Below are 13,787 nucleotides of genomic sequence, written 5' to 3'. Positions count from 1 at the left end.
ACTAGATCTATTCTGAGAGATTCTAGGGTTGGCTACCATGATCGCCTCATACAGAGATTCCATGAAAAAAATCCAAACAAGCCTGGGTGGAAGACGCAGCCTTGAATCCCATACTGTTTTTGCTTGCACAGATTGCCTTTGAAAAGTGAGGGGAGCAGGATGTCAACTCTCTGTGTTGACATTCCATGCAGAGCGTTGGCAGAACTGGATCTCAGATTACAGTAGCTGGGTTAAGATGAATGAAGCTATTGGATAACATGATTTATGACAGACTGAAGGGAGGACAGAAACACGGGCAAAGTTCAAAAGCAGATAAAGAAAGCAAAAAAGATGGCTGCGAATAAGAAATGCCTAATGAAGAATGCTTAATGAAGCTGTTAATAAATCACTGCTTTTGGTATTACAATGTCGGGTCGCTTATTATGAAGCAGGAATCGTTAGGGTAATTTACAGCGCACTTGGATTAACTTTTGGAGCTTGGTTAGGCCGGCAGGTGGCGTATGGTGTCTCGTTGACAGGTTAGAACACATTTGCAGGGGAATCGCTCGCAGCTTCGCGGCAGCGCAGATGATCAATGTAATGCCGCCATTGTCAGCCATCGTTCAGAAGGACTCTGTAAGAACAGGGTCCTGTTATTTCAATTACGGTGGCCGGTACTCAGGTTGCCCCGCAAAATTATGAGCGAAAACTCTGTCCCCCTTAGAGAATTCTCTCGTCTGGTGAGCCCTTGGTGGCACAGGGAAATTATTAAACTGAGGGTGAAGCCTATCAAGTGTGATTCGGAGTTTCCTGCCCATTAAAAGCTCGGCAGGGAATCTAGTGCTGGTATAGCAGGTACCTACAAATTTTGTCCTGTATGTTTCCCGTGGTCATTCTTTCCAAAGCCTCTTTGGCCAAACGGACCGCTCATTCCGCTAGGCCATTGCTGGCCGAGTGGAAAGGAGTTGTCAACACCTGCTGAACCTCTAGTGCAGCTAGTGAGTCCCAAAGGCTGGAACCAATCAATGCCTAGAAGCGAAGCCAGCAGCTTGGCCACAACGACAATAGGGAGATGATCTTTGAAATTCTTGTGCTCCACCAGGACAGAGGCTTGACCCAGGACAGGAATCAGGTTGCCCTGGTAGTCCTGCAGGCGGCAAGTAGACTTTTGAAGTTCCACTCTGCGGAGGGACGGCACTAGTTGTTGCAAGCATGATCATGAAACGATTGATTTGGTGGACGCCGTGTCGATTTCCATCTGACAAGGACTTCCCTCAATACGAATGGTCAGGAAAAACTTAGAGGTTTTAGGGCAACGTTCAGAAGCGTTTTGGATGTCCCATGCATCTTGGTCTGAATCACCAATCACAGTAGCGCAGCTGGATTGAGATGGGGACGCTCTCTTGGCTTGGGTCTTTTTATTGTAGTGAGAGCTGGGATGTTCTGCCTGTTGCAATTTAGCGCTGCATACAGCAGCCAAATGCCCTTGTCTACCACAACATCAGCAAATAGCTGTTTTGAAATGGCAGCTAGAACGGAGATGTCTGCCTTCACAATCAGGCAGCCGTCATTAAGAATTTTGGTGGGCTCCTGCCAGAAGGGGATCCCCGGGATCGGCGGCGGCCGGTGGGGGGCCCCCCGCCTCGCTCCAGGCACTGGGGAGCATGATGGGGAGACGCTGGGAATGGCACACATGTTGTAGCACTAATTTCAGGCTTGGAATAGTTTGTGGAGAATACTCCCACTCCTTGTCACCAATATTATGTACTCAGCTAAAGAAAACTAACTGAGGTGATTTATGCAGGAACAAAACATGTTTATTGTTAACAGCAACTACTGACAGAACAAAACAGTGCAACTCCAGTTTGACAGCTATTTATAGTGCAGTTGTCAACCCGGCAACCAATCAGAATGAAGCCAACTCTTGCTGACGCTGCCTGCGCGACTTGGCCAATCCAGGCAACTGCTGTTGTTGATTGACATCTTGCAGTTGCCATGGCACTCCGAACACAACAGATACTGTAAAAGCTCCATTCCCATCGCACTCTAGGGGAAGGACACTGTAAAATCTCCATTCCCTCCCCACCCCATGAGAAGGTTACTGCAAACCTTCTGGGGGTGGGGCAAACCTGCTGGGGGTGGGGCCAGTCAGGGATAGTATTTATTGGTTCTCTGAACTACTCAAAATTTCCACTACTGGTTCTCCAGAACTGGTCAGAACCTGCTGAATACCACCTCTGATCTGAATATGCATACATACATACATACATACATACATACATACATACATACATACATACATACATACATACACTGTTTCATAATGTATATCCTGAGCTGCTGTAAACCTCTGTTTAATTTGTTTGTTTACACACCACAGTGTAAGCATAGACACTGAAAATTCTATAAAAGCACTTTCCAAATCTATGAAAAGCTATTGCCACTGCCTAGCCAAGCCATTACCCTAATGAATAACTGCAGAGTGTTTGAATGAAGCTTGAACAACATTAGCATTGGCTTTTCTGAATAATGTATGCATCCAAGTTTCATTAATTTTAGTATCAATTTAGTAACCATGCCCCAATACAAAAATGCATTCATGGGCAGTGTTTAATACAGCTTAAAAATGCTTTTTTCATTAAAACCTTGTTGATTTGTATTAGGGATTCTCACATAAGAGAATTACTAAATCCATATTAATCAGTCTGGATTACAGTTAATACCCTGGTTAATACAGATTATTTTAACATGCTTTCCAACAATGGTAAATAGCTTTTTTATTTTGTGACTGCTATACTTAAAACATGTACCATTCAAACTTTATGGGTTTACTCAAGATTATAAACTGTGAAATTCAGAATTTGTATCCTAATATTACAACATCTGGATAAGGCATGTAGATACTCTTTGTTTAGCGACTGCCTTGGATAGTGACTACAAATGCAAGAGTAATAAATGATAGTAAACAGTAGTAAAAAAAACATTTTTCAGCCAACATTTTTACACCTAACATCAATGCACACCAAAATGAGAGTAACACTAGTGTTGCTCGACAAAATAATTTTATCTGAATGAGTTGGCAGCAATCAATGATGTCTGCATCTCTTTCTCTCCCAATCAAGTGGTTAATTTAGTGACTGTCACCTAGCAACCATTTTGCCATTGGCTAAATGAAGACAATCTGTGTACAAGCATTTTTCAATTCTTTTTATTTATATAAAACCATTCACATATAATATATGTTCCTACAGCCTTACAATATAATACACTACTATACTATGTAGTATGCTATACTATGTTGGAGATCTGTCATTTTTTTCAACTACACTTTTTTTATTAAGTAGCACAAAAATAGTAATCGTATTTTTCAGAGTATCAGACGCACCTTTTTTCCTCAAAAAAGAGGGTTAAAATCTGGGTGCGTCTTATACACTGAATACAGCATTTTTGGCTTCCCGAAACCCTGCCCCCTCTGCAAAAATGGCGATGCGTAACCTTTAGGAGGCTTCCAGAAGGCTCCTGGGGGCTGGGGAGGGCAAAAATGAGCGAAAAATTGGCTGTTTTTTGCTCATTTTTGCCCCTTCCCCAGCCCCCAGGAGCACTCTACAAGCCTCCTAAAGGCTCTGCGTGCCCTTTTCTTGAGAAAAAACAAGCCCGTTGTCGCGAAAAAGGGCCATTTTTGGGAGGTCTGCAAAGTGCAAAAACTTTTTTTTTATTTGCCTCTTCGAAATCTTGGTGCGTCTTATACTCCGGTGCATCTTACACTCTGAAAAATATGGTATTTGCCATGGTTCCTATGTCATGTCATGAAATTCATGTCATGAATTTCAACTTCCTGGCAAGAGAGACTAATCTCAGTTGAGTTTCCTCTACCATCTTTGCTATGGTACATGTTCATAAAAGATGATTGATAAATGTGGGGGGAAATCCTGTGTTAGAATTTGACTATTTTGTGGCAGAATTAATTGGGAGGGACAGACAAAATGCTACTATCCCAGATACCTTGTCCAAAGATTTCATGCCACAAAACCACAGTTTAGTCATATATATTTGAGTCAGTCTATCGGTGTGTTTCAATAAAGCTTCATTTGTCTACATGTTTTCTATTATACTATCTAATGTTTATCAAGATGTTTTATTTTATTTATTAATTCACTCTGTTGCCTGTATTATTCGAAAGCAACTCTGGGTTTAGAACTCTGTCCGCAAAAAAATATAGTTGTTATACTGAGGTTCCTGAAATGAATTAGCAGCACTCATGACATTCTCAGTGGTATGCGTGTTTCTTGAACTTTCTTCTCGTGACTTTAAGAAAATGTTCCATAAGCAGGATCAAGCAAGGCATTCCTTGGTAGCTTAATCATAAACTGTGAATTTGGCAACAATTCATAGTATATATATATATTTTGTATAAGAACCTGATAATTACTTTTCACACAAGAAAAAAAAATAGCACTTACATAGTGATAATAGAGTTAACAGCGCAGTTGCCACGTATGATGTCTCACCCACCTTTTCCCTGCCTGAGATATTACCGCTTTTTCATGTGTTTAATTCTTCATGTCTAATCACACTGGTTTGACACCTTCTGCATTGTGACCCCTAGTTACAACTAGTATTTCTCATCAGATTAGATAGGTCTAGCAGAAATACGACTTTCTTTACACTCTAAATTGTTTTATCACAGAATAGTCATCAAGATAAGCTACAGTACAAGGTGCTTTGACTACTGTATTTTAAAATATGCTTGCAATTAAATAAGTTGAGCTGTATGTATGTATGTATGTATGTATGTATGTATGTATGTATGTATGTATTTATTTATTTATTTATTTGTACACAGGTGTCTACAAAAGTTCCAGGACTGTGTGCCACTTTATATCAATGACAAAAAAGTGCTTCAGGGAAGGTAGGGGTATGAAACACAGTAGCCCTCTGAAACTGTGAACCAGTGGCTAAGTGTTGGACCAACAATAGGAAGACTTGGGTTTTAGTCCCCTGCCCACTGCAGAAGCCCTCAAGGGGGGGGGGGGGTTTGAAAAAAAACAGGAGGAGGGAACACTATTTCCACACTTTGAACCCCTGGATAATAGGTGTCATATTAATCTAATAAATTAAATGAATTCCTCAATCAATGCATGTCTATTCCTGGAATCAGGTGGCAGATACTGAAATAGGTTCAGGGTATGAAGAAGCGAACAATAGGTGAACTATAGAAAGAATGGGGAGAGGGAGGAATTAAAATTTTGAGCTGGATACAGGAACAACAGCAGAATTTATATTCTAATATTTTTGCAATGCTAAAATCATGAGAAGGGGAGTGGGGGGAACCCTTTGACAAATTTTATTCCAGGAAGTTGAGGAATTGGTACCGTATGTACTCACCAAGTGGGATGTTTTCTGCTTATCCTCTCGGGCACTAATTCTCTCCTGTTGAAGGGCAGCATCCCGACACTCGCTGGCTGCCTCCTTCTCCCTTTTTGCCAATCGAAGTAGTTCCTCTTGGACCATTGCTTGCTCTTGTTCATACCTGTACAGAAGAAAATGATCAGCAGCTATTGGCTAAAAGTTCTCAAATTATGAGATGCAATAGATGGGGAAGAAATGGAGGTAGTGACAGATTTTACTTTCCTGGGCTCCAAGATCATCGCAGTTGGGAACTGCAGCCAAGAAATTAAAAGACGCTTGCTCCTGGGGAGGAAAGCTATGGCAAAGCTAGACAGCATACTAAAAAGCAGACACATCACCCTGCCAACAAAGGTGCGTATAGTCAAGCCTATGGTTTTCCCAGTTGCAATGTATGGCTGTGAAAAGTTGGACCGTAAGAACACTTCTCTTTGCTGGAGAAGACTCCTTCAAGTCCCTTGGACTGCAAGTGATCAAACCGGTCAGTCCCAGAGATCCCCCCAGACTGCTCTTTAGAAAGCCAGATCCTGAAGATGAAACTCAAATACTTTGGCCACCTAATGAAAAGGAAAGACTCACTGGAGAAGAGCCTAACGCTGGGAAAGATTGAGGGCAAAAGAAGAAAGGGACAACAGAACATGAGGTAGCTGGATGGAGTCACCGAAGCAGTAGGCGTGAGCTTAAATGGACTCCAGAGGATGGCAGAGGACAGGAAGTTCTGGAGGAACGTTGTCCATGGGGTCGCGATGGGTCGGACATGACTTCGCAACTAACAACAAGTCTTGCTAGATCCACGAACTAGTGTCACTAGGTCATCACTGTACATTGTAGAAAGCAACATAAATTAAATTCCACTGCAATGAAAAACCCAGTCAACATACAGGATGATCATGGCCAGTCCTAATGTTCAATGGTTTTCCAAGGAGAAGGATAAAAGATATAAAACAATTTGTAGAAGCTTGGACTGTGAAATATTTATACTGTTTCTTTGGCTTAAAATCAGACTTTATAATTAACAACGAAATAATTTTTAAAACTGACAAATTATTTTACAGCATCATAATTCTAAAAACATAACATCACAGTCAAAATGAATATGCTCAGCCAGTTTTTATGTAAATTCTAAAGTATGAAATATTGGTTTATAATCTAAATGTAGATATTATAAATATTAAGAAAACTCACTGTGTTCCACTGTCATTTTCTATACTTGATGGTTGATATTTTTTAGTCATATATAGTGAAATTTGTAAGATTTTCTGCCAGGAATGGTATTTTACAAAGTGCCCAATTTATTCATGTAATGAAATGAGAATAAATAAACTTGCATTATGTTTTAACCAGCTTACTCCAGTCTTAACATACAAAGAAAAAAAATAGGGCTCAGTTTCAGTTGTAGTTTTAGATAGGGCTGTACTCCCTGTAGTAAAGGAATTGTGAGTTGCAGAGTCTCTGAGATTTGTGGTTCCTATTGAAGTAGCAAGCAGAAGCTAGTGCCTCTATTCAAGTTACAGCAATCAAAGTACTGGACCCAATTTAAAATGCTCACTATTAACTAAAATTCCTATCAGGATTTTGGATTACCTTACAGATGGCCTTGCACTTTATTGCAGCCATACACCTTCCCCAACAAAAGACTATTGTTCTCCCAACAGGCTATGGCTCTCCACCCTTCTAAATATACCTTTAATACTTAGTCCTTTAATATTTAGTCCAGGCAAAAGTCTATTAGTCTGTAAAGTAATATACAATATAAAGTAATATACTTCTAGAGTACTTACTCTTATGAGCCGTGGTGGCACAGTGGTTAGAGTGCAGCACTGCAGACTACTTCTGCTGACTGTCAGCTGCCTGAAATTTGGCAGCTCAAATTTCACCGGCTCAAGCCTTCCATTCTTCCAAGGTGGGTAAAATGAGGTCCCAAATTGTTGGGGGCAAGATGCTGACTTTGTAAACTGTTTTGAGAGGGCTGCAAAGCACTGTAAAAGGGGTATTTAAGTCTAAATGCTATTGGTATCGCTACTCTATTTGGGATAAGGTGTTGCTTCAGTGTGGTTGTTCTAGTTGCTGTTGAGCTCCCAGCAAAGGTCCAAGCAGAACTCCCACCATTTGACAAAAGCATTGGACTTGTTGACCTACTGCTTTTGTCAACCAGATACGTGTGTTCATTAGGAATTATCTTGTGGTAGTAAGAGCAGCAAAGAGCTCTTCTCCATTCACACTGTGTCCATAGATAGTTACCCAGCATGTTATGGCCTATCGGCCACCGGCTCCTCCAACAGCCAAATCAGAGGAGGAGGAGGCATGGGAATCAGGATCAGTATCAAGGCAACCTGAGAGCTCCAAGGGGGAAGAGGGAGTGGAATTAGCAGAGAGACAGACAGAGGCGGAGCCTGGGCCGTCTGTCAGCCCTCAGATGGAGAGTCAACAGCCCCCAGGTCTGGAGGTGACTGATGGGGAAGAGAAGGAACAGCTGGGTCCAGTGCCTGACGCGAGGATGTGCACAAGGCAGAGAAGAGGAGAGCAATGGAAATCCATGGGCTGGTCCTTGGGAAGGAAGAGCCAACGCTAACAAAGCCCCACCCTAGCTCTGGGGATAAAAGGCAGGGAGATGTGGCAGATAACTATTCATCTTCCAGCCACACAGCCTTGTTAGCCTGCATTAAGAGAAACTTTTTTGCCAGGCTGCCAGCACTCCTAATTAAAGGAATCTTTGAGTTCACTTCAGTTGTTATGTTTTGGGAGCTGGGTCAGAACAAAACATGCCCCTCCTGGATAAGGAGCAGGGGGAGGTTTTGCAGAGCCACTGTGAAGAATATTCTCAGCATCTTTCTGACAAAGTTCCTCAGCTTCACTCTGAAGTGGACTCTAGCTAGACAGAACCTTTGGAAAGATTGAGATACATCACCCTGTTATCTGGGAGAAGTTTGAAAGTTAACCCTAATGACAGAATCTTTGTGTCTGTGGGCTGAGCCACCTATGTATTGACCCAATGTCCTTCTTGATTCGTTAAGACATCCTGAAGATGGTACATGTTTGGGTCCAAGTACCGTATTTTTGGGAGTATAAGACACACCTTAGTTTTGGGGGAAGAAAATAAGAAGGAAAAAAATCTGCCTCTGCCTACCAGCATACATGGTATTCAGCAGACACATGGTAACAAGGTCAGCCAATGAACAGGCATAGCAATTAAGTCAGCCAATGAAGGCTATTTGGCTCTGAAATTTGCTGTACGAGCAACAAGGAGAAAGGAAGGAGCCTGGCTTAGCCGAGAACTGAAAGTGAAACTGCTTGTGTTCTGCTTGTATTTACTGCTACCTTGGAAAACCTGCTCTTGGTAATGTATTGTATATTATTATTATTAATCCTGCTGAATCAGTTACTTCTGTGTGCTTTCTGAATGTGATTGCTGCTGCAAACTCTGACCAGCCGGGTAAGCTTCAGCACTTACTGCAGCCTGATTCAGCATGAGCAGCTGATTGGTGAGTGGATCGGACTGCCAGAATACCCCCAATCAGCTGTTCCAGAATGCAGGGATTGCCACAGACCATCACTGCCTCCATGCCTCACGTTTTTGGCCTCTGATGGGGGTGGGTGGGACTACATTGGATGTATAAGACGCACCCAAATTTTCACCCTTTTGGGGGGGGGGAGGGAAGGTGCATCTTATACTCCGAAAAATACGGTAATTATTAAGGCTTCCTTTATGGGACTAAAACTACCCCCCCACGTTAAAGGAGGCATCTTCTCAAGAGATGACCCTTGAACCCAACCATATTTGACAACTTTTGTCCAATCTCCAACCTTTTCTTTTGGAAGAAAATTGTTGAGAGGGTAGTGGGCACTCAGCTTCAGATCATGGATGAAGGAGATTATCTGGCTCCTTTTCAGTCTGGGAGTAGAGCACCAAGATGGCATTGGTACCACTTGTGGATGATCTCTAGAGGACTCAGGATAAGGGTGTAGCAACCATCCTGGGCCTCCTAGATCTCTCAGCGGCTTTTGATACCATTGATCAAGGTATTCTTTTGAAGCAGGTTCAGGGATTGGAAATGGGAGGCACTGTTTTGGAGTGGTTTTCCTCCTTTCTTCTTTTGCCCAATTTCGGTTGGTGTTTGTGGGGAGAAAGGTCGAATCCTGGGTCCCTGTAATGTTGGACTCCTCAGTGCTTGGGTCTCTCTCCTCTCTTTTTAACATTTAGGATTTATTTCAACAAAAGACAAGAAAAGACTTTGTAGCATCTAGTCATCTTGGGGAAGGAGAATTCTGTTTGTGATTTTTTTTCCAGGAACTTTTCATTTTTTTAAAATTAATGTTATTGTTACTCTACACTGTTATTACACTGTTAATGTTGCTGAATGTGTGCATTTTTCTATTAGTTTGACAGAATAAAATTTAAAACACATTTTAAAGAGAATTTTAAGAGGACAAAACCATCAAAGTGGGAACTTAAACATCATACCTCTTATATAGTTCCTCCTTTGCTTCAGAAGGCTTTTGACCCAAACTTTCTGTGGTAGGTGGACAGATCCCTGGACAAATGAAAATAAATACTTATTATATAAAAATAAATTTCCCATTTTGTTTTTATAGGAGGTATAAAGACAAAAGAAACAAAGACACTCAACTAAATTACAAAATATCTACTGTATTTCAGAAGAAGGATAAAACAAAAAAAGCAAATCTGTGAAATCTAAAATATTGGGTAAATAAATCGCTTATGAATTATGAACATGCTGAAACATTCCAGAGTGCCAACAGGAATAATGCAGAATTCTCACAACAAAAAAGCTATTACAAAGTTTGAAAAAATCTAACAAAGCATATTATTACAGCTGTGAGGATACCATATATTCAAGTAAATAATATTTCATCATAGAACATGTCTCTAATAGTATGAAATAGATTCATTAATTTATAAGTCATCCCTTAAATAAAAGGCACACAATACCTGTGAACACCTTAGATTTCTCTTGAGATTGCTGGTCTTGTTTAGGTTGGCTTTTTTCCTTCATTCTATTTACTACATCTTCAGAAAGCTAGCCCAAATAAAAATAATAGTGGGAATGTAAGAAAGTTTACGTTACACATTTTCTTAAAAGTTATGTTTTGATTAGTGATAAATACAATTGTCATGGTTTATAAATTACAGCGGATATATTCATAAACGTTACTAATGCAAAACCTGAAACAATAAATTCTGTTTTAGCCTGGGTCATATACCATGGAGGAAAATAAGACTCACAGTATCATATGGTACTTACAAGAAATTCAGCGTTAGTTGTAATACAAAAGTACTTATAAATATATAAAATAATTATTGGCTGGTCAAAATAAATCATATGCTTGACTTGTCTTATTAAAGCTGTTATTAATTTGTCATGAACAGTATATAAGCAGATATAAATTGAGATATTTTCTTAGGCTTACTGGCATGTAATAATTGTTAAGTCAGAGATGTCCAGCCCTGGAAGCTTTAAATCCTATGGACTTCAACTCCCAGAACTCCTCAGTTTAATTATACTAGGACCTAGAGCTGTGAAGGCAAACCTATGGCACATGTTCCAAAGGTGGCACGCAGAGCCATTTCTGAGGGCACGCAAGGCGTTGCCCTGTCAGCTCCAGGGAAGCCTCCTGAAGCCTCCGGAGGGAGAAAAATGTCCCAACGGGCAACCCAGAAATCCATCCCCGAACTTCCGGTTTGCGTGTTGGGCTGTTTTTCACCTTCCCCAGGGACTTAGTAAGCCTCTGGAGCCTGGGGAAGGAGAAAAATGGACCTACCAGGCCTTCCAGAAGTAGGAAAACGGTCTGTTTCTGGCCTTCAGGGCCTCCAGGGCGGCCAGGGGAGGTTGTTTTCGCCCTCCCCAGGCTCCTAGAAAACTCTGTGCGCATGCGTGGGGGAGTGAGGGTCATGCACACATGCACAGGGGGGCATTAAATTATGTGAATGGGCATGCAAGCACACACAATAACATGTGCGTGCTTTTGGCATCCAAGGCGAAAAAGGATTGCCATCACTGACCTAGAGTAAAACCCTAATTCAAGGGTTAAAACCAGGGACCACTTTTTTTTATGACTTCTCTTCCTGTTGATTAAGCAATGTCCCCTGGAAGGATCCAGGAAACAGGCTTCTCTGTTGAATGCCTGCATTCTTGGGCAGCTCCTCAGCTGTTCTTATTTTGCTCCCACTTATGCATTTTCAAGAGAGCCCTAAAAAGTGTTTTTCTTCTAAGCTCTTGAATTAGTCAGCCCCTCTAGGATGGGGATGGTGTGAGTGATTGCTTCTCTTTTGACCACATGACAATTATACTTTTTATATAATTTTTTCTGGGTTTTAATTCTGTGGATGAAGAGGGGTAGATGGATGGATGGACGAACATGTTGGCTTTTTACAACTAAGAAATTTCAAGTTCTGAAATAAATGTACATGCAAAAACTTACATTAAATTCCAGCAGCAATTACTTCCATAAAAAAAAAGTTTCAGGAAAGAGTGCTCAGCTTTTCCCTTAGCTTTAATCCTGGAGTTTACCCTCCACCCTGAATTTTTGCACAGCAGTGAAAAAATTTCAAACTGACTCCTTCCAAAACTGCTTTTTCTTGAGGTATCTGGCATTGGAGTTGTAACTTTTACACTCATGTTTTTATATTAAAAACGTGTCATTAAATCTGTCAGTGGTTTACTTAAACTTCTGTTTCTAAATTTTAGAATGATCAGTGACTTGCTGTTTATACAGTCAATCTATACTGTATATGCTCCATTACATTCTTTGTCCTCTAGAGAAAAAGTAAAATCTGCACTTATTATCTAAACAAATCATATTTTTAAAATACAATTTAAATTTAGTTTGAGTTGTGTGGTCATAAACTGTTGGAGACAGATTTTCGCTACTCCTAATATGCATGCATTGTTCCAGAAAGTGCATAATTATATTTCCTGTGTAGAATATACATTTAAAATGTTCAGAGGCCTTACTGAACATAGATTTGTGTCTATTTGCACATTAAAGTCTTTTCTTTCTCAAGAAACAACCACATATTTTTCAGGACTTTGGCTTGATCTTGCTAAAGTGTGCTAAAGGTTACCACCACCTTTGCCTATCATTTTTCTTTAAAAAATAATAAACCAGAGGGTGGAAGGAATTTGATCTTTTCCTGAAGCGCTTTTTCAATCTAACAAATGCTAAAGCTGGGTTCAAATCCTTCAGTAGCCTTTGGTTAAAAAAACAAAACCTTCCATCAAATCATTCAAAAAGTACTTTCTTTTGAAAAGTGGTATAAAGGTCATGAGGATTATTACCAAGCTCTTTCCCACATTTCAACAAGGACAGAAACCTTGTTATTACCATTTGTAATAACAAAGCCAAAGTCGGCAAGATACACTTCTGTTAAAACCATAAATTCTTTTTACTAGGACCTGGTTAGAAAAAGAACAGGGTTTTTTCAACCTTGGCGGCTTTAAGAGGTATGGACTTCAACTCCCAGAATTCCCAAGCCATGTCAATGGATAGCAATAGATATCATGCTGGCTGGGGAATTGAAGTCCACGCCTCTTAAAGCAGGGAATGGTGAGAAATAATGCAAGGTTGAACTTACAATTCAAACCCTGCCGCTCAGGACCCACACGCCTCCCCTCTGACGCCGTCCACCCACTCCGCCCTCTGGATTCCTCCTAAGGGTGAACCTCCACTCACTCTGATGCCCTGCAGCACCCGCACTTGCTCTTGCTCGTCCAGCTCGAAGGACACCTTCCTGCTGCCTTGGGTGCTCCCGCTTCCCCCCATGGCGGCACCCGGGGGAAAAAAAACAGAAAACTAAGAGGCGAGTTCAAAATCAAGACAGCTACCCAGACAGCACGCTTCGCTCCACCCGCTTTATAAACTCGCTCCTGGTTGGCGAGCGCGGATAAAGTCTCCAATAGCGCTACGCGGTCTTGGAAGCGGCCGTGAAGCATGCTGGAAGTCGTAGTCTTCCTTCTCCACATTCCCCTCCAGGGCTGCTGCTGCTGCTGCTATTAAGCTAAAATAGATAAAATGACCCACAAACTGAACCGACTTAAGGTTACGTTTGTCTACGTTTGTTTGGACCGGAGATGAGACGCATCCGGAATTTAGGTTTTTTTTTCAGATGACGGAGGAGACTTCTATCTCAAGGTGGAGATATATGCCGGCTGCAGATTTTAATTGCTTTTCAGCAAGACTAAACTTGCTTGCGATGCTATTTCTGTGTTTGTTTCACATAACCTAGCAAAACCAAATCATTGCTATCCATTGGCGCTGTATAGTTTGCAAATTCTGTGTAAATTTACAAGTCACCAGTAGAGGGACAAAAAACAAGCCAGCCTGCTTTTTATTTTCATTTTAACGTCTTACCTGAATGAAATTTCAGCTTTAATGTCTGGATC

General features: G+C 41.1%; 1 protein-coding gene across 2 annotated transcripts in view; it reads right to left on the bottom strand.

Moving 5' to 3' along the window:
- Window positions 1-13,262, bottom strand: part of CHCHD6 (coiled-coil-helix-coiled-coil-helix domain containing 6) — a 263,958-nt gene extending 250,696 nt beyond the window's left edge. For both annotated transcript variants that reach the window (XM_081939518.1, XM_081939519.1), the window contains exons 1-4: window positions 13,078-13,262; window positions 10,337-10,424; window positions 9,848-9,917; window positions 5,365-5,509 (exon numbers count right to left, since the gene is read on the bottom strand). In XM_081939518.1, the coding sequence (XP_081795644.1) occupies window positions 5,365-5,509; window positions 9,848-9,917; window positions 10,337-10,424; window positions 13,078-13,167 (393 nt within the window). In that variant the 5' untranslated portion in view covers window positions 13,168-13,262. The remainder of the gene's footprint in view (window positions 1-5,364; window positions 5,510-9,847; window positions 9,918-10,336; window positions 10,425-13,077) is intronic.
- Window positions 13,263-13,787: the final 525 nt, after the last annotated feature.

The sequence above is a fragment of the Natrix helvetica genome (assembly GCF_964273705.1).
Source record: "Natrix helvetica genome assembly, chromosome: 1".
NCBI lineage: Eukaryota > Metazoa > Chordata > Lepidosauria > Squamata > Natricidae > Natrix > Natrix helvetica.
Note: the sequence above shows the minus strand (reverse complement) of the source record. Positions and strands in the feature narration are given on the sequence as shown.